Below are 20,644 nucleotides of genomic sequence, written 5' to 3'. Positions count from 1 at the left end.
TCAGTGTCTTCAATTTATGTTAATTAGCTTTATCCTCTGCTTGCTATGAAAATTATGTCAGGTCAAATAATTTCATAGTTTCATACATTTATTACTAAAGCTCAGAAACTGAAAGGTGATGATGTACCCAGCTGTCCTAAAGTTGGTGACTATACAACAGGTATAGGTGCTTGTCAACAGAAAACGAATAATTGTTACCAATTCCTTGCACTTCCACCCGTAGGAACATATTTTTTTCTTTTTCTCCTCTGCCCCTTCTTGACTTTAGTAACTGTCTGTCTCCTTCCTTTATTCTTCAACAATCTTTCTATTTGGTTTCCCATTTAATTCATCTTGTGGGCCTAATTTAGGCCAGCAAAGACAACCATTTTTTGTCTTCACAGTGCACACCTTCATCATTAACTATGTCAGGTCCAACTCTTGGATAAATCTGCTGCAGACCAGGGACACCTATAGGGAGGCCACCTGTGTATGGGGCACATATTTCTATCTTTCTTTCATGACTCAATTAATGCATCACTTCCACGTCAAAGGCTTCTCTCAGCTACTGGGACCAGACTGGTCCCTTTTTCCTCTGTGCTAAAAATGTTATTGTTATATTACACACAGTTGCTTTTGTGTTTTTCTCACCAGGCAAACTAAGAACTTGAGGGCAGGAACCATTCATCTTTCTGAGCCCACTGCCTAATACAATTAGCATTCTATATGCTGAGGAAAACATCACTGAAGATGTTTTCCTTCTCTACCTCCAGCACACCACCTATGAGACTTTATTTTCAGCTATTATTTACCTCCCTGAAAAATTTTTTATTATCAAATAAAATGTCAATTATAACATTAACAAGTTACAATTATTTACATATAAAATCTGGTATTTGTCTATGGAATGAAAAGTATTTGTGATAAAAAAAAAAAACAAAAACTAAAACAAACTCCTAATTGCCCATCAAAATCCATCCAGCTACACTACATTTTCCAGCCTTCCTAGAAGCTGATCACCAAATAAGATGTACAGGAAGGTCATTTATGATATTTCTGGTTATGGGTTTAAAACACAGCATGTCTGATCCTCTACATCCTCTTCCACCATCCCGAGAGTTGGGACACATATGCCTTTGCCTCAGCTTCAATGATGCAGATGAAAACAAGGAACTAGGGGATGAAGGTACAGTAAGATTTAATCTGGGTCATGCCAAACTGAACCTCATCATCTGACAAGAAATGCATTTTAAAAATTTTAAGTCACTATATTATTTGGCACATTTGTTTTAGCAGCTTAACCTTTAACCTAAAATTTTAAAGCTTTTGTTTAACATTATCTCAATTATTAGGCAAATTTTTAATGATGGTAATTATCCAAATAGTTTTTTGTGTAATATAACCGAAAGAGGGACTTCCCTGGTGGCACAGTAGTTAAGAATTCGCCTGCCAATGCAGGGGACACGGGTTCGATTCCTGGTCCAGGAAGATCCCACATGTGGCAGAGCAACTAAGCCCATGTGCCGCAACTACTAAGCCTGTATGCTGCAACTACTGAAGCCCGCATGCCTAAAGCTCGTGCTCTGCAACAAGAGAAGCCACCACAATGAGAAGCCTGCGCACCGCAATGAGGAGTAGCCCCCGCTCGCCGCAACTAGAGAAAGCTCGTGTGCAGCAACGAAGACCCAACACTGCCAAAAATAAATAAAATTTTTTAAAAAAGGACTCTCATTAAAAAAAAAATTATATATATATATAACAGAAAGAAAGAAAACTAAAGCGCTTCTAACTAATAGTCTTCTTTTCCTAGGGTTCTGCTTGAAAACTATACAGAAACTTTCCCTTGGGGCATTACACAAAAGCACCTCAAAAGATGGAGAGCCGCAGGGCATCTATAGGTGGCTGCCCTATAATAGATTTAATGAGACTTTTTGCAAACCCATTAGATGAAACCAGAGATCCAAGATAAGATACATATGTGGAACAGCTTCCAGAATCCCATGGCACAAACCATATCCTATTCTTTAACTGCCCACATGCAAGCACATGTTGCTATTGTTAAGGGGATTTAAGCCCAAGTGGTGTCCATTCATTTCTTTCCTGGATCATTTGTCATCTCCTGGTTTCCAATCTTGCCCACTATGTTCTCTGCTTCTTCAGAGATGCCAAAGTGATTCCTTTAACAATATGGAGCTTCCTGTCATACTCAGAATAAAATATAGTCTTTACCGTGGCCTGCGAGGTCCTACATGCCCTGACTCCTAGATTCTCCCCCATCCTCACTTTCAACCACTCTCCTCTCATCACCAGCCTTCTGGCTCTCCAAGTCTATTCTTACTTCAAGTCTTTGCCTGATATAATTTCCTCCAAATGTTCACATGGTTTCTCCCAGCCTTTATTTGAGTCTATGTCACTGGGGCATCTCCTCAATGATACGTAGTTTTCTCTGACAAATCTATATAAAAGGGCAGCCCAAGTTACTCTCTAGCCTTATACTTTTCTTCCCTTATATCGTGCTGTCTTTTCACTTATATTGTATTATCTTTTTATTCATAACATATCTCCCCAATTAGAATGCAATTTTCCTGTAGATAAAGACTTATCTTTCACTACTGTAATACATGGTGTCCACAGAAGTGCCAAAAATATATTAGGTTTTCTAAAAGTATGTTTTGAATAAATAAATAAATTTGGCTCCATCACCATTCCAATCCAAGAAAATAAATTCAAAGCAGACTGCCTACTGATTTTATTGAGTTTACTTTCAAACAGGTCAGAGTTTAACCACCCTGAAGATAAGACAACTCATCTAATAAGAACCTACTAATGAATGATAAATAAATTCATTAAGCAAATGTAAGAATAAAAACTACTACAGACCAGACTTCCAGGTTTCCAAAATGGCCAAGTAAGGTAAATGTTTTAAGCAGAGCTTTGGATGCAGAAAGATATAAACCTTCACAGCCAGGCAATGTATTTAAATAAAGAAGATTTTTATCCTATTAAAAAATTAAAATTTCCCAATGTAAAAAAAAATTACGGTGTGGAAGAGACAAGTGATATTATTGGAAATAATCATTTCTCTTAGACAAGAATTAAAGTTTTTTTTTTTTTACTTTTTGAATGAAAGTAGAACTATTGAATGTTCTATTCATGAACTTAATAACTTCTCTACTTAATAAAATAAAAGCCACAGAGAACCAGGAACAGGTAATCAAAGTGGAGCACAATGCCTCCGTCTTTCCTAACAGTCCTTCCTTTAGTACTTTAGAGAAGAAAAGCCTGGGGAATCAGAAGCTGTCAGCAGGTGAGAGAAACAGGCCTTTTAAGTACTCTGATGTCAGGCTAAACTGAAACCAATGAACCAGTACAAATCTCAAAAGGGTCTAAGAGTCTAGACTCAATATTAGAAAATCAAGATGAGTTAGCAGAATGGCTTCTAAGCAAAATGTGTGTGTATACTTATCATATACACTTATTGATTAAAAAGAAAACAACAGAAAATGCGAATAGAAATAACCATTATTTAACTCTTCCAATTTTATGTTTCTAAAGTTTTTCTTTGATGCTTGGTCATGTGTCAAATTCAATATACTGATACAGATAATATATTTATAATGTATAAATAAGTTTCCTAATCAGTATAGCAATTAAGATTAACCAGTATCTTAATATTAACCTAAGTCTTAATAAAATGAGACTATGGCAATATGCCCAAATCACAGAATTAAGTTTTTAAACATAGACTAAACTTTATCTAAAAGCTGAAAATGCAAACCTAAAATAAAACAGAATATAACAGGTTATCAGGAAATTTCTGTTATCTCATAATAAAACATAGCCTCAGATGAAAAACAAGGTCATTTGGTAACAGAATGCCTTAACTCCTCAGCCCCAGCATGAGCTCTGTCTCTGTACACTTCATTCTGAAAATACACAGTTCCCACTTACAGACCAATGAAATATATCCAACAGTATATTTGCAGCATTATTTCCTTCTGTTCTGTATTCAGTTGCCCAGTATTTGAACTCCCTTCTTATTAGATTGGAATTCCCCTAGTATGAGTTCTAGAGAGAGGCAGGGCCCCATTCCTACTAAGAAATAAAAAGACAACAAGACAGTTCCTCCCAACTGCCTAGGACTTTGGGCATGTAACCTAAATTTGGCCAACTAGATGTACCTACTCTGTCAATCTAGAAGTCAGGTCAGCAAGTCTACTTACTAGACAATTTGTGGATTCTTAACTTTTCACTGCTGCCCCTTCTGCCTTGGGGTGTGCCATTTTTCTGAGCCTAGTTCTTAAGTCCTCACTTTTCATAAATTCCTCTTATGTTCAAATCAGCTGAAGGTAGAATTTGTTGCTGCAGCCAGGCTGATACCTAGCCTGTGCAAAACCACCTTTTCTCTCTTTATTGTTTGTAGCAACTCAGGATTGGGGCAGTAATTGTTTTGTCTCAGTTGCCTTTCTTGAAATCTCTTAGAAAACCAAACACAAATATTGCTGATGCAAAAGGATATTATTTCAGAGAGCCAGGGGGAGTTGACTGAATACTCTAAAAATTGCATGAAAGTTCTAAATGAGGCTTAAAAAAAAAAAAAAAAGGCAAAGTAAGAGAATGTGATTCAAAAAGCTTCCATTAAAAAAGCAAAGTCTGGGCTTCCCTGGTGGCGCCGTGGTTGAGAGTCCGCCTGCCGATGCGGGGGACGTGGGTTCGTGCACCGGTCTGCGAGGATCCCACATGCCGCGGAGCGGCTGGGCCCATGAGCCGTGGACGCTGGGCCTGTACGTCCGGAGCCTGTGCTCCGCAATGGGAAAGGCCACAACAGTGAGAGGCCCGCGTACCACAAAAAAAAAAGCAAAGGCCTCCAAAACCTAGCATGACAGACTCTGCTCAACCAGAAGTTCTCAACTAGTGGTGATTGTGCCACTCCAGGGACATTTCAGCAATGTTTGTAGACATTTTTGGTTATCACAACTGGGGAAGGGGTGCATCTAACGGGGAGACCAGGAATGCTGCTAAAAATCCTACAGTGTACATAACAGCTCCCCACAATAAAGAATTATCTGGCCTAAAATGTCAATAGTGTCAAGGCTGAGAAACCCTGCCCTCCACTCTACCTCCCTTCAAATCATAAATAAATAAATGCCCTCCCCCAGAAGCTAGAATAACTCTCCCACAATTCATAATACCCAAATACTTTTATAATTACTTACGCAATCCCATTTCTACCCCAATATTAAAAGAAAAAAAAAATCTCATAACTTATCTGTCAATATCATGATCCATCTGAGAACTACCCAAATGGGAAAAAAACTAAAGAAAGAGCAAATAAGGGAAAGTAATGAGTATGTGCAAAGAGCTTTAAAGGGCCAGGAAGCCTGAGGGAGTGGCAGGAAATATGGGTTGAAAAACGGTTGCGTTCATGGCCAAGAATGTTGGGAAATGAAGCTTGGAGGGATGATGTGATCAGACTCCAAAGTGTCTTGTACAACACAGAAGTCCCGATTTTGCTCTCTGAATAATGATAATTTTTAAAGAAAAGATTTTTAAGTGGGGTAGAGAAATATGTTGTTTCTTAGGAAGAAAATCCTAGTGTCACTTTACGTGACAGTCTGACAGGAGCCGAGCCTGGTAGTAGAGAAGTTAGTAGGTTAGGAGACTACTTCAATAGTACAAGAGCTGAAGAGAACAGCTAAGCAAAGGTGATGGCAATGTGGATGGAAAACGAAGGCCAGAGAGATTATAAGCATGTTCTTAGAGATTTGTTAACCTCTTCCTTTAAAATAAGTATCTTCCCGTACTGTAAAGTATAATTAAAGTATAATTAAATAAAAATACTTTAAATGCATTAACACACCTCTATTTCCAGTGTGCACCAAAAGTACAGTAACATGTCAATGAATTAAAGTTATGCAATGAGAATGTATGCTATTTAAATAATTTCTGTATGATTTCCAAATAACATGTACAGAAAGTTTATAATATTACCTGATCCAGGACTTCTTTATAGGTAATAGTGGCTTTAGTATTTGTAACAGGACTGTCATAAATGATAGCAATCTTATCTCCTTTACCATTTTCAATATGACGATCGATGGCATTGTAACAAATGTTAAGCATCCCTTCCACAAACCTGAAAAATAATTGGAAAGTAAAAGTGAATGACTTCAAAATATATATTGTTACTTAACTAGGTTTCTATAGTCCTAGTTTGGCAGAGCTGCCCTTAAAAGTGTTTCCCCATGCATGTTATGTCAGGTAATGATGGCTGTAAACTATTTAAGATGGTACAGAAGTGACACTTTTAATAAATATGTATTTATTTTCATGTGCACAAGAAGAAAATATACCTCGCACTTCAAGGTGACAATTTTGTGGATTTTATTGCTTAGGATGAAACTAGAGTACACAGCACCAAAATAATCTACTTTACATGGATGAAATGAATTGTATATAAGTGCAGCACAGATGCATTAAGCTGAGAGGGCAAATAGTAGATGCATGACTGAAGTTTGGGTACCTGCTGTAAAAAGACAGACTTACTGGAAAAATCAATTCTTCTTTGAAAGATGTGTGTATATATATATATATATATATATATGTGTGTGTGTGTGTGTGTGTGTGTGTGTGTGCGTATATATACACACACACATATTTGTTTGTTTCAATTAAATGCAATACCCCCAATTTCACAAAGAATAGGTTAGTTCTTTTCTGCATGTGTGAAATGCTTCATAATCTGAATAAACAATCAAAATGCACATAAAACGTTAATAGCTTTTTAAAAACTTTTCAATTCACCACTCTTTATCTCAATTGCTGAGTGCGTTCCTTTGAAAATAAAGACATAATGTAGATAGATGGAGAAAATTTTTAAGAAAATATAGCTCATTTTCCTGAGCATGGAATTTGCCACTTTTTTAGAAGGAGAGTATTAGATACAAAATACAAGTATAGTAATGGTCCATTTGTTCCAATGTCAGACTAGCAAATATTATAAAAATGCAAAATAACAGGAGGAAAATATTGAAGCAACAAGAAAAAGTCCCATTAAATAGCTGAGTATCACTGTCAGGTCTTCACTCAAAGAGCCCTGTGTGAAATGAAGCAGGGAATTAAGAATGCCTATAGATACAGTGGCAGCAATAAGAAATAACAGATACAGAAGGCAGTAGGAGGAGGAATCATTTAATCAGCATCAAATGACCCTGTATACATCAGTAACGGTGAATATGATGACCTTACAGTACAGCACAATGAGTAATTAATACAATGATTCTGAATTGCCAAGTGCAATAGATTTGATGTTTGCTCAAAAACCTTGTCTCTTCTCCTCACCCTTACTTCTATTAAAAATATTTTGTCTCTTCCTCTTGCCTCCATCTTCATCAGTGGAGAGTACTTCCCTTGACTTTGGGGTCATCCATGTGATGTCAGCTCTGGCTAATAAGCAGTTATGAAGCATGCACTTGCTTGAAAGCGCCTGACACGACGGCTTGCTCTCCTGCACCTACACCCTCTCCAGGAGAAGAGCCTCCAGGTATTACTGCTGCCTCCTCCTCAGCCTGGTGCCAAGAATGGGTATTTGCAGATGGGAGCAGAGCCCAAAAGAAGCAAGGAGCCCAACCCAGCCAGACACATGTCTTAGAATAGCGGCCCCCAACCTTTTCAACACCAGGGACCGGTTTCATGGAAGACAATTTTTCCACGGACCCGGGGGAGCGGGGGTGCAGGGGGGATGGTTCAGGCAGTAATGTGAGTGATGGGGAGCGACGGGGAGCAGCAGGTGAAGCTTCGCTCACTTGCCCGCCGCTCATCTCCTGCTGTGCGGCCCGGTTCCTAACAGGCCGCAGACCAGTACTGGTCCGCAGCCCAGGGGTTGAGGACCCCTGTCTTAGAATAACATTTCCAGTTGTGTTGATCCCATGACAACTACAAATTAACTGATGAATAAATACCTTATGGCTCAGAGATTTTTATGGTGATATGCAGCATAACTGTGGCTATAATTAACTAATGCACCAAGAAAAAGTAAAAAATATTTACTCAATATTTTGGCAGAAATAAGGAAAGATACTTTATAGAATTTTCCCACAAAATACTTATTCATATTTTTGTGTTTCTGCTTTTATTTCTGAAAAGAATACGTTTCAGACACATGAAAGACTGACTCACTGGAACACTTCTTGATGATGTCATTATCTTCTATCTACCACTTCTACTCTACCACTCTTTGTGCTCAATATTGAATTATGCCCATAACATTTCACAGAACAAGGAGCCCTCTCGATTCCAAAGATTCATGGAGGACTCACTTTGTCATTTGCCTTATTGTTCTACTTCCTACTTGTTCCTTCTAGATATCTGTTGAAGGAGTTCACAGAGAGGATGTGACCCCAGGTTGACCTGTCAGCTGGACCCAGGCAATCAGAGGATCCCCCCATCCTTGGAACACGTGTGCCACCTACTATTCCCATACTAGTAGCTGTTTCAAGGACATAGCCTTGAGAAAGCAATGTGTTGTTGAGTCCATCTGGACTGAATATGTGTCTGAACTCAGATAAGGACATTATTTTCAAGATTCCTGTGGGTGGGTGCGGAGATCTACTCATCTCCTGGCCACCCACGACATACCTCAGATGCAAGTTTCCTTGCTTATTAAATCTGCCACCCACCTACCATTCTGGAGGGGCCTGCCCCTTTCTTTGGGCTCTCCTTGCCCTCCATGAATGGGGGCCAGTTTGCGAACCAACAATATTTTTCATGAAATCTCCTTCCTTTGCCAAATCTTTAATTGACAGTAATTTCTAACATTCTATATCCATCCCTTTGCTCACTCTATGTACATTCCCTAGGTGATCTCTATACTTTTATGGTTTCAACTTCCATCTTTAGCTCCAGCTCTGATCCCCTTTCTGAACTCCATTCCCTTATAGCCGACAGCCTGCTGGACATCTCTCCTTGGAAATAATAATACGTCCAAAACGATAATCATTTTCACCCCACCTCCAACTCACAGCCCATCTCAACTGCAAACTTGTTCCTCCTGTTTTCCATATTTCAAGGAACCACCTTGCACCCACTGCAAGGTATAGAAACTCAAAAGTTAAATTTGATCCCTCATTCTCCACATTCTATCGATTGTATGTACTGTCACATCTGTCTTTGCAATTGTTCAGTTCTCTCATTGATAACCTGGGTTACAATTCCTTTCTCTTAATTAATCTCCTTGCCCTAGGTCTTACCCCATCCTCTCAAGTCATCTTCCTTTGCTACTAGAATGTCTTTCCTCAAATTAAATATTATCACATCAAATGGCACTCAAACTCATTTAATACCTTTCCATAAAGCTCAGGATAAAAAGTATATATCTTTAGATGATATAAAAGACCCTTCATCTACTCAGCTTCATTTCCCCTCATGCAACTTCCCATGCTCCATCTATATTGAATTACAAAATGTGCAATTCCTAGAGTTCACATTATTCAAAGAATTTCTGTGGCTGTTCTTTCTGTGGCTGTCCTTCTCCTTTACCACCGCCCTCTCCCAGGTAGTTCCAAAGACCTGTGCACATATCTCTACAATACTACTTATCATATTACATTAACAATTAGTCCACTTACTTAAATGTTTCCCTCATTTTACTATAACCTGACAGCAGAGACTATATTTTCCTTATAGTCTGAGGATCTATATATTACGCACCCAATAAATATTTGATAAATGAAGAATGAAAATATTAGTAAACCTTCAAGACACTTTGGATTTAGGATCCATGTACAGTAGCCAGGGTAGTTTTTACTATTTTATTTTAAAGTTGAGTGAATGGAGTCTTAAAAAGAATAATGCACAGGACATTTGGCTAAGAATTGGAAAAAGCCATACCTGCAACTCAAGTCTCTGGACATCCTGACTGGTGTCCTAGTCCACAATATCCTATTAATTCATTCATTTATAAATATATATTTTTTCTATCCTTGAGTTCACTGATCCTTTCCTTTGTGGTTTTCATTCTGCTGTCGAACCAATTCAGTGAGTTTTTATTTTCATTATCATATTTTTCAGTTCTAAAATTTCCATTTGTTTTTTTCTTTACATCTTTTATTTCTTCGCTGAGTTTTTCTATTTAATTGAGGCTTTTTAAAAAATGTTTCCAATGTGTTCGTAGTTGCTCGTTTAAGCATTTTTTTATGATGGCTGCTTTAAAAATCCTTGTCCAATAATTCCAGTCTCTGTCACCTCAGTGTTAGCATCTACTGATTGCTTTTCTCATTCAAGTTGATATTTTCCTGGTTCTTGGTATGACAAGTGATTTTTGTTTGTATCCTGGACATTATAGGTATTTTATTAGGAGATTCTGGAGCTTATTTAAAGATCGTATTTAAATCTTCTGTTTTATCAGGCCTCCTCTGATACTGTGTCAGTGGGGGAGGGAGACAACTCATTACCACCAGGTTCAGGTGTAAGTTCCAGCTCCCCATTAGGCCTCCACTGACACTCATGAGAGTAAGGGGTACCTCATTACTGCTGAGCTAGGGTAAAAGTTCAGGATCCCACTAGGCTTCCATTACATCATCCTGGCTGATAGTGGGGAATGGCACCTTATTTCGCCTCCCCACATGGACTCCACTGACAATGCCAGGGGCAAGATCCTTCTTACCTCTTTATCTTAGCCATAATGAAAGTTCCAATTCCTGATATAACTTTCTCTAACACCACCAGGGGAGGTGGCGATGTTTAGGACACCTTGTCACAGCCTGGTAAGAGTAGAAGTCTAGGTTCTCTATCACCTTTTCACTGGTGAAGATGGGATGGGAGCCACAGAGCTTTCCATAGTGTTTGACTGTATTAGGGAAGTTACTGGCCAAAAATGTCGTCTTGGCAGGCTGTCCCTCCCCACCCCTTTTATCTTTGAGGGGGAAGGTCCAAAGACGTTTTTGTTGGAACTTTTTTTCTGCACCCATTGGTGTTTCTAGGTTGCCACCTTCTCCAGCACTCAGTATAGGATATATAAGACAAGAAAGAAAACCCAAGGAACTCAGTGCCATGTCATTTCTCATGTCCCAAAGTTCCTAGCTGATTTGGTTTCTTCTCTCCTCCTTTCAGAGTCTTCTTATGTGTATTTTATATATAATGTCCTATGTTTTTAGCTATATTTAACAGGATGAATAGGAAAAAGTGCATTTTGTCCAACTTGTCCCGAAAGTTTCTAAGTAATATTTATTGATCCCTTATTCTAGACCAATATTTCATGTGTATGAAATCATCTAATCAAAAAACAACCCTAGGGACCCTTGTGCACTGTTGATGGGAATGTAAATTGGTGCAGCCACTATGGAAAACAGTATGGAGGTTCCTCAAAAACTTAAAAACAGAACTACCATAAAATCCAGCAATTCCATTTCTGGGTGTTTACCTGAAAATAAAAACATTACTTCAAAATGATATATGCACCCTTATAACTATTTACAATAGTCAAAATGCAGAAGCGACCTAAATGTCCATCAATAGATGTGTTGAGTTGATCAAGAAGATATACATACATACATACACACACACACACACACACACACACAGGAATATTACTCAACCATAAAAAAGAATGAAATTGTGCTACTGGACGTAGAGGGTACTATGCTAAGTGAAATACATCAAAGAAAGACAAATACCATATATTCTCACTTATATATGGAATATAAAAAAACAAAACAAATTAACAAACAAAACAAAAGAGAAACAGACATACAGATACAGGGAACAAATCGGTAGCTGCCAGAGGGGAGGTGGATAGGGGTTTGGGCAAAATGTGTGAAGGGGAATTAAGAGATACAAACTTCCAGTTATAGAATAAATAAGTCACAGGGATGTAGTATACTACATAAGGATGTAATATAGTCAATAATACTGCAGTAACTTTGTATGGAGCTAGACAGTTACTAAACTTATCATGATGATCATTTCATAATGTATTTTATTGTCAGATCACTCTGTTGTACAGCTGAAAAATGACACAATATTGTACATCAACTGTACTTCAACTTTAAAAAAAACCTACCCTATGAGGTAGGTACTATTGTAAACCCCATTTTATGTATGAGGAAACTCATCTGACAGCAACTTGCTAAAGGCAGCGTATTACGGAACCAACCCCATGAACATCAAACAGCAGTAACTCTACAGGCAATACTCAAAGAACTTCAGATTTTCTTTCCAATTATTTGCAAATTTTGGGTGGTTTAATATTTAAATTACTTGTACCCTAGCATTTTCTTTTTGAAGGATGCCGTTAAAGAAACTTAAAGAATTTTAAGGGTACCCTTTGGGACAGACAGGAAGGAAATTCAAGCAGAGGGAAAGGCCTGCAAGCAGTGTTAAGCAAGAACTGTTGGAGGAAGTAACACATTGGCATGGCTCCAGAAATGGTTATAGGTAATGAATATACCACTATAAACTGGCTAAATTTAAGGACTGGTTTACTGCAGATGACTGGACCAAGTGACCTGCAAAGGGCCTCCTGGCTCAAAGATTTGATTTTTCTACTATGAGAAGATTCTTATTTCAGTTAAAATCAAATCATTTCAGTAAAGGTCAACTGAATGCCTTCTATGTGCTGTCTCTTCAGTACCCCTTCTAAATTTATGAGAAGGTTTTAAATGGTTTGTCTCCCCAGATTATTAAAATAACTAATGCTCACTGCAGAAAACTGAGAAAATATACTTTGGAGTATTTTATATTTTCTATATGTAAATATTCTGTCTCTATGTTTACGAGTACATTATGGGTTTTTTCCAATGATCTGAACAACTCTCAGAATGCGTTTAATGAAGGCATAATATTCCATCCAACTGCTGTTCAGTAATAGCCTCCGCAGCACTATTTAAGCACAAAGTTATCCTGCATTGTTGCAAATTCCTTTTCACAATATTTTCGTAATTTAAAATGATCCCAGGATGATGTTTCTTGTAGAGAAATATTGGTCACACTGCTTTTTATTACATATGCCAGCAAGATTCCTACAATCAAGCACACACACACTTTCACACATCAAACAACCAAACTGCTTTCCGGAAATATTGAATCAATTTATATTACCGTCATCATTACCTGAAAGTTCATTTTATCACACTCCTCTAAACACAGATTCTTCTCAATCTTCTGCAATTTTAGCAGCAGTTTTAGAAGTTTTAATTTTGGTTTATGTGATTACTAGTATTAAACACACGTCTTACCAATTTTTTTTTTTTTGTACGTGGGCCTCTCACTGTTGTGGCTTCTCCCGTTGCGGAGCACAGGCTCCGGACGCACAGGCTCAGCGGCCATGGCTCACGGGTCCAGCCGTTCCACGGCATGTGGGATCTTCCTGGACCGGGACACGAACCCGTGTCCCCTGCATCGGCAGGCGGACTCTCAACCACTGCACCACCAGGGAAGCCCTGTCTTACCAATTTTTAAAAGTTCTTTATATACGACATTGAATTAAGTCTGACATTGTTACAAGTTATATTCTCAGTTTATTCACTAATTTTAATTCATAGTGTTTCCTGATATAAAGATATTTTAAGTTTGTATGTAGTCAAATAAACTCATAATATTCCTTCACAAATTTTTCCCTCTAAGATAATTCATACTACTCTCTTCTGATTTAATTTTTTATATTGATACCTTAAATGTACCATTAATTTATTCATATATGCATATAATCTGTATGTAAAATCTGTTATATATTATACACATGTACTATGATATGTGTGTATATATATTATATATAGATATATATATATTATGATGTGGCAGTACAATTATATTTATTTATCAGTAGTCAATTTGCCAAGCATCATTTTTTGACTAATCCTTACTGTCCTCATTCATCTGTGATGCTGCATTCTTCCCATACGTATTAGTATTTTATATATACACACACACACATACACACACACACACACACACACACACATATACATATATCAGCAACTTTGTCAGGGCTATATAGCTACTAGATAGAACTACTGGAATATTCTACCAATAGAGTCTTTGACTAGCTCTCTTTTTAAACTCAGTCAGATTTAATTCTGTTGCAGAAAGGAAAAATTTCATACTCTTTATCCTACCCAACCCCTGCCCTGAATTCCTTCTGCAGAAAACTGGAAGCAACCTGAATGTAACCCATAACCTACTTGAATAACAGAAAAAAATATAAACCTGAAATAAAATTGAAAGCAATATGGAGCCACTAGCAATGGTGCTAGCCCCAGATCAGAACAGTGGAAAAAAATTTTAACATATAAAACAGATAGGAGCAAAGTGACTGCTTAATCCAGAAATCATGAGAAACATGACAGATCCAAGGGTATGATACTGAAAGATTTCCGTGACATTTTATATACTGCTAAGTTAAAAGGAAGAAAAGGAAGGTGTAGAAAAATTTATAGAGCCATACCACAGAATACATTCATGAGGAACCTATAAACCCTAAGAAGGAAATACAAAGGCTCACCAAAAAACCTCTCTCGGGCTTCCCTGGTGGCACAGTGGTTGAGAGTCCACCTGCCAATGCAGGGGACACGGGTTCGTGCCCCGGTCCGGGAAGATCCCACATGCCGCGGAGCGGCTGGGCCCGTGAGCCATGGCCGCTGAGCCTGCGCGTCCGGAGCCTGTGCTCCGCAACGGCAGAGGCCACAACAATGAGAGGTCAGCGTACCGAAAAAAAAAAAAAACCTCTCTCAATAAAACTCTGAAATAACTCCCAGATCAGAGGGAGGTAGGAATAAAGAATGGGCATTGATGTTTAGATGGAAAATTAAGACATAATCAAACACACACACATCATACAATACTTAACCTGTCTAAAGTCTTTCTAAACTAAGTATAATTTCTGCATGGATGATCGTCCCAAAGATTCAGGACCTGTAAAATAGGAACAAGGCTCTGTACAACTTCTAAGAGGCCTAGAAACTCTACATACGATTGCCACATGGAAATCCCCTCTTCTCCCTCAAACAATTATAGGAAGAATGACTCTAGCAATCAAAACCTGTATTCATTGACAAGTGAACAAGGATCCTTACTTGGGTTTTGAAATGTACTCAGCTACCTGCTGAATCTTGACACTCAGATGAGCATATGTGTGTGTGTGTGTGTGTATGTGTGTGCATGTATGTGTGTGTATATGAGTTAGAAGACAAAATAAAGCTGAGGTGTGGGGAGGGCATACTCTTAATATAAATAACAAGGGGAAAGGTATATTTGCAACTTCAATAATATTTAAAGTGTTCCTACAAGTCAATAAGAAAAAAAATTTAAATCCAATAGGCAAAGAATTTCAGCACACTACCCATAGAGAAAAAAAATGATAATGGCCAATAAACATAAAAACAGTGCTCAGTCTTACAAACACCAGGAAAATGAACATTAAAACAATAATGAGATGCCATTTTTCTAAACTGGATTGGTATAAAAATATAATACACACTGTTGGTGAAAGAAAAGAGAAACTGGCATTCTCAAGTAAAGTTGGTAAGCAAATAAATTAGTTCAGCAATTTAGGAGTGGATATATATACTTATCTCCAAAATGTACTTTTAACTTAACCAAAGCAAGTTGCTTACATGTTCATCTCTGTTGCATAAAAGCACAAGAAGGAGTCTAGAAAAATGGACAAGAAAATATTAACAGTAAACTCTGGGTAAGAGAAAGTTAGGGGACAGTATGGAGAAGGGATGGTCTATATTTTTATATGACACGTACTTCCTCTGTTATTTAATTTTTATGAGCATGTATTTATATATTGAATACATGATTTAAATATATTTAAATAACATTAAAAGCTTTAACAGTCTAGATGGCTTGTCTCCTGATGTGACTCAATCATCAACTCTATAATCAGTATAACTACCATTAATGAAAAACATTCTAATTTAATAAAAACACCTTCTTGAATATTCTTCTGGTAAAAAGAAGCATTTCTTACACTTATGATAACATCTAAAGTCAGTTTTAAGAACTAAAATTTGGACCATAAAAACTTCCTTCTTTTTATTGTTCTCACCGGTATTAACTTCAAGCAGCAGCTGAACAGTCAATAATAAATAGCTAGATAGAATCTTCAAATCACACAGAGAGATCTGTCATAAATCTGTGGTCATCATTCCTGCTGTCCATATCATTTTGGTTGTCCTCATTCCAGGCACTTGTAAGACTGCACTTTCATATACACTTGAAATGAGGTGTGGCCATGTGGCTTGCTCTGGCCCGTGCAATGGCAACAGAAGGAATGCAAGGAGTCTTCAAGAGCAAATGCATGCTGACAACTTCTCCTTCTCCCTGCCACAAGGATACTCCAAATGGCAACTGCACTATTAGCTTATATCCTTGAGTGAGGATGGATGACATGGAGCAAATCTCTTGGGTAACCCAAGATAAACCTGTAGTATAAGTGAGATACTCCTGGGCTATTTTAAAACGGGGAGATTTGAGGGTTGTTTATTCCTACAGTATAACTTAATCTATCCTGATACAAAAGTCTTAAGATCCATAAATTTTCACAAATTCAAACAAGCTTTAAAATTGTCATATTTCATAATTTAAAAGGCAAAGGGATGCATTCCAGGACAAACAAAACAGGAGGAATCTCAGCTAGTGTAATTCTATAGTCACTACAGTAATGTTAGATTCCTTGAAAAGGAGTCAGAGACAAGCCATCATCATCAGTGTCTGAGTTCACAGAGGCGGGGCTTGAGGGTATGCAGAAAGGGCTCAGAAAAAAAAGAAAGGTTCTGAAATTCGTTCTAGATGTCCTGAACATAATTTTCTATTTTCCTTTGCCTTTTTCTCATCAAGCCCTGCTAGCTTACATCTAGCATAAAACCTTGGACTCAGCTCTTTGGAAAAAATCTGCCTTGAGTTGTATTTCTTCTGTTCTTCACTTTAGCTGACCTAAGTCTTCTCTGTCTTTCCTAATATTTGATTCTAGCCTACCCTGCATTTGACTTTGGCTTTCTTCATCAAATGAGTTAGACTGGAGTGTGTACTTGACCCACACATTGGGCTAAGTCAGTGAATGTGGGTGGATGTCTAAAAGATTTTTAAGAGGTAGGGAGCCTGACAAGCGCCATGGTCTTGATCTCTGGATGCCAGAAAAAGCTACTGGCAAATTTTCACATGATTCTTCTGTTCCCATCAATTCCTATAACCATCAACTTCCCCTCTGTTGAGGGCTAAATTTTCTTTTTTAAGCATGTATTTATTGTCAGTTTTCAAACATTACAAAAGGAAATAAAACGCTGACACTCAAAAAAAATAAATAATCCTCGTGTCAGAGGGGAAAATTGATAGCATTTACTCTGTGGATTTGATTACCCAGCAATGTAAAGTTAAATTGGTAAAGTCTAAAATGTTCCTCTCAATTCCACCACTGCCTCCTTTGCCAAGAATAAAATTGATTTAATATACTTTCAACAGTGTAGCCTATGAAACTCTTTCACAAACTGTCATATTTTGACTTGCATAAAATAACTGTTGAAAGCTTCCTCCAGCACAACCATATTTAGTGGTGACAATGTTGTAACCCTCTCTGTACTCTCAGCTGCTCTGTACTCTGCAAATTTTCATTATTAAATAACTGGAAAGTCTAACTTATAATTTACCTTCTGATATGAGTTTACTTCCTTCAGATCAGATTATAATTTCCTTCCTTGATGACCTATGTGGGTCTTCATTTCATCACAGTTTCAGAAAAAAACAAAAACAAACTCCAAGCTCTTTTTCAAAAGTTAAATAAACCTGAAGCTAACATACTGAGAACAATTCAAAGATGATGAATACATTTGGTTATTTGTATACTAAAACACTAAATCTATATACTAAAATAGTGATGAACATATAATCTTTATAATTGATAATTCATTATTTTATAAGAAGACTATGGCAGATTATAACCCCCAGTATTAACTGTCAATAACCCTTTTAAAACATTTTTCTGTTCAACAAATTTAACAGTAAATAATTTGTTGTCGATTAGAACTGAGACTGTGAAGGAAGGGGAAAAAATATAACTGGGTACATGTTCTCCACCCTGAAAGGCAGACTAATTTGCAATAACTATAAGAAGAAGCAAAACGTGGCAAATTTCCTGACAGAAGTACAAACTAAGTATGATGAAAGCGCAATAAAAAAGAGTTTAATTCCAACTGCAGATATGTGGTAAGGAGAGAGCTGGATGTTGTAAGGAATGCATCAATAGTTAACAGCTTGGGCTTTCAAGTCAAAAGGCCAGAGTTCAAATCTCAGACATGTTGTTTACTAGCTGTATGACTGTAGGCAAATTAACATGTCTAGGCCTTTCTTCCCTCATCTGTGAAACTAGGAAAATAAAATAAAAACCAACTACATAGCACTTACCAAGACAATACTATGAGCATTTAATACAAATTAATTCATTTAATTCTCTTAACAACTCTGTGTGTATACTAATATCACCCTCATTTTACAGATGAGGAAACTGAGGTATAGAGAAGTGGCCTATCTGAGGTCCACACTGGAGCGTGACAAGCTGGGACTGGATGTCAGGCTGTCAGGCTCTGAGTCACAACCACTATTCTGTGTGGATGAGTTAATGTGAGAGAACTCTACACCCACCATGAGCACAATTTTATACACATTTCATTGACTCCTTTCAGTAATGCTATGAGGTGATTACTATCACTACATACATCTACAAACGAGCATCTGGCTTAGATGAATTATGAAAGAACACTTTTGTGGCAATGGATACAATGAGCTGGAGCAGGACAAGAGGAGAGAGGACTGATAGAGATATTTTGCAATAATCAAGTGTGATGATAACGATGGAAATGAGGGAGAGATCTGAGAAATACAGAAGAATGAAAAGAAAATTTTTAGAGTAAAAACAGGAAGAGAATGAAAAAAGTATCTATCAAAGAAACCGGGACTCTAGAAGGGTCAGCAACCCTAGCCTCACGCCAAATCTGGACCACCACCTGTTTGTGTAAATAAAGTTTTATTGAAACACAGCCACACTCAGTTGTTTATATATTCTCTGTGGCTGCTTTTGCTTGACAACAGCAGAACAGAGCGGTTGCAATGGAAGCTATCTGGCCTGCATAGCCAAACATATTTACCATTTTGCACCTTAAAGAAAAACTCTGCCAATCCTTGCTCCAGAGAAGCCCTGTCCAACAGAAATTTCTGTGATGATGGAAGTGTTTCATATCTCCACTGCTCAACAGGGTAGCCACTAGCCACAAGTGGCTGGCTAAATTTAAATTCAAACTAATTAAAAGTAAATAAAATTTAAAATTTAGTTCTTCAATTGCACTAGCCACCTTTCAAATACTCAATAGCATCATTAGCTAACATAAATTAAATTTTATTTAATTTTAATTAAATTAAACTTAAATTTAAATAACCACAGATGGCTTACTGACTACTATACTGAACAACACAGTTGTGGGGAATTTCAAAGAGGTAGATGTGGTCCCCAGAGTTAAATACTACAGAGAGGCCAAGCAAGGTAAGGACTTCAAATCAGTCCATAGAATTAAGCAACAAATAGGCACTGATGAACTTTGGGAGAGTAATTCGGGTAGAGTGACAAGGCCTGAGGCCACCTTTCAGTGGATGCAAGAGTGTAAGGGAGAGGAGGACCTGGAGAATAGACAACATGGCCAAGAAGTTAGCATGTAAAGAGAAGGGGAATGTTCTAGCTCCTCTTATCTTGTACAAATCTTTCAACTGAATTTTATTAAAAGAGAAGGGTGAAACATGAAGGTAGCTGAGGGAACAGGGACTGAAAACTAATGAAAATACTGTTTGTTTTTTAATGGCATTGGCAAATGGGAAAGTAAAAAACAGGGCAAAGTTCAGGTTCTGTTTTGGAAGTCCAAGTGCATCAGTGCCACTGAAAGAAGAGATGTGTGTTTTGGGGTGGGAGCATAACAAGAGCTAAGGCAAGAAAGAGCGTGCAAACCTTACCTTAAAAGCCCTGAATACCTCGTTAAGAAAGGGGAGGCCATTAAAGGGGAATGCCCTCTTCAGAAAGGGATTTCAGGTCACTCTTGGGAGGCAAACGAGGAAACAGAATCAGTGAGGATCTATTGACTAGCCTAGAAAGTAACAGGAAGTTAAAAAAAAATGTGGGGGAGGTATAGAAACAAATCAAAGGAGCTAGAAGTAGGAAGAAGGGTGCATCAAAGAAAACTGAGGTCACATCATCTCTGTGTATCAGGTTTATGTTCTCTTTAAGGGACACCTGAAATAAGAAAGAAAAATACATAATTTTGAAGTAAGAGAGGGAGTAACATTTTGTTAATTACCAATAATGTGCCAGGTTCTGAGTTTGGTAAATCATTTAATCCACGCACTACCCCTTCAGGAAGACAGTGTTATTCCTATTTTACAGACGAGAAATGAGGCTTAGAGAGGTCAAATAACTTCCCAGAATTATCAAACTAACACATGGCACACTGGAACCCAGTGCTTTCCCACTCCAGGGAAAATATGATGAATTTCCAATTTTCCATGTCTGTGTGCTAATTTGAGTAATTCTTATATCCTCACTAGACACTGTTTCCTGTGGGCAAAGACCATGTGCTAGCTCATTAATGGCACACAGCAAATTCTCAATAATTATTTTTATCTTTTTTAA

General features: G+C 37.6%; 1 protein-coding gene across 4 annotated transcripts in view; it reads right to left on the bottom strand.

The window, feature by feature from the left end:
• Positions 1-20,644, bottom strand: part of ACSS3 (acyl-CoA synthetase short chain family member 3) — a 144,006-nt gene that overhangs the window by 103,743 nt on the left and 19,619 nt on the right. For all 4 annotated transcript variants that reach the window (XR_014297403.1, XM_082665176.1, XM_082665175.1 and 1 more), the window contains exon 2: positions 5,971-6,115. Coding sequence is in view for 3 of the 4 variants with exons in the window: in XM_082665176.1 (XP_082521302.1) it covers positions 5,971-6,115 (145 nt within the window). In the remaining variant the exon portion in view is untranslated. The remainder of the gene's footprint in view (positions 1-5,970; positions 6,116-20,644) is intronic.

The sequence above is a fragment of the Grampus griseus genome (assembly GCF_964374135.1).
Source record: "Grampus griseus genome assembly, chromosome: 11".
In the NCBI taxonomy this organism is placed as follows: domain Eukaryota; kingdom Metazoa; phylum Chordata; class Mammalia; order Artiodactyla; family Delphinidae; genus Grampus; species Grampus griseus.
The sequence above is the reverse complement of the archived record's forward strand: the minus strand, read 5'-3'. Positions and strand labels throughout refer to the sequence as shown.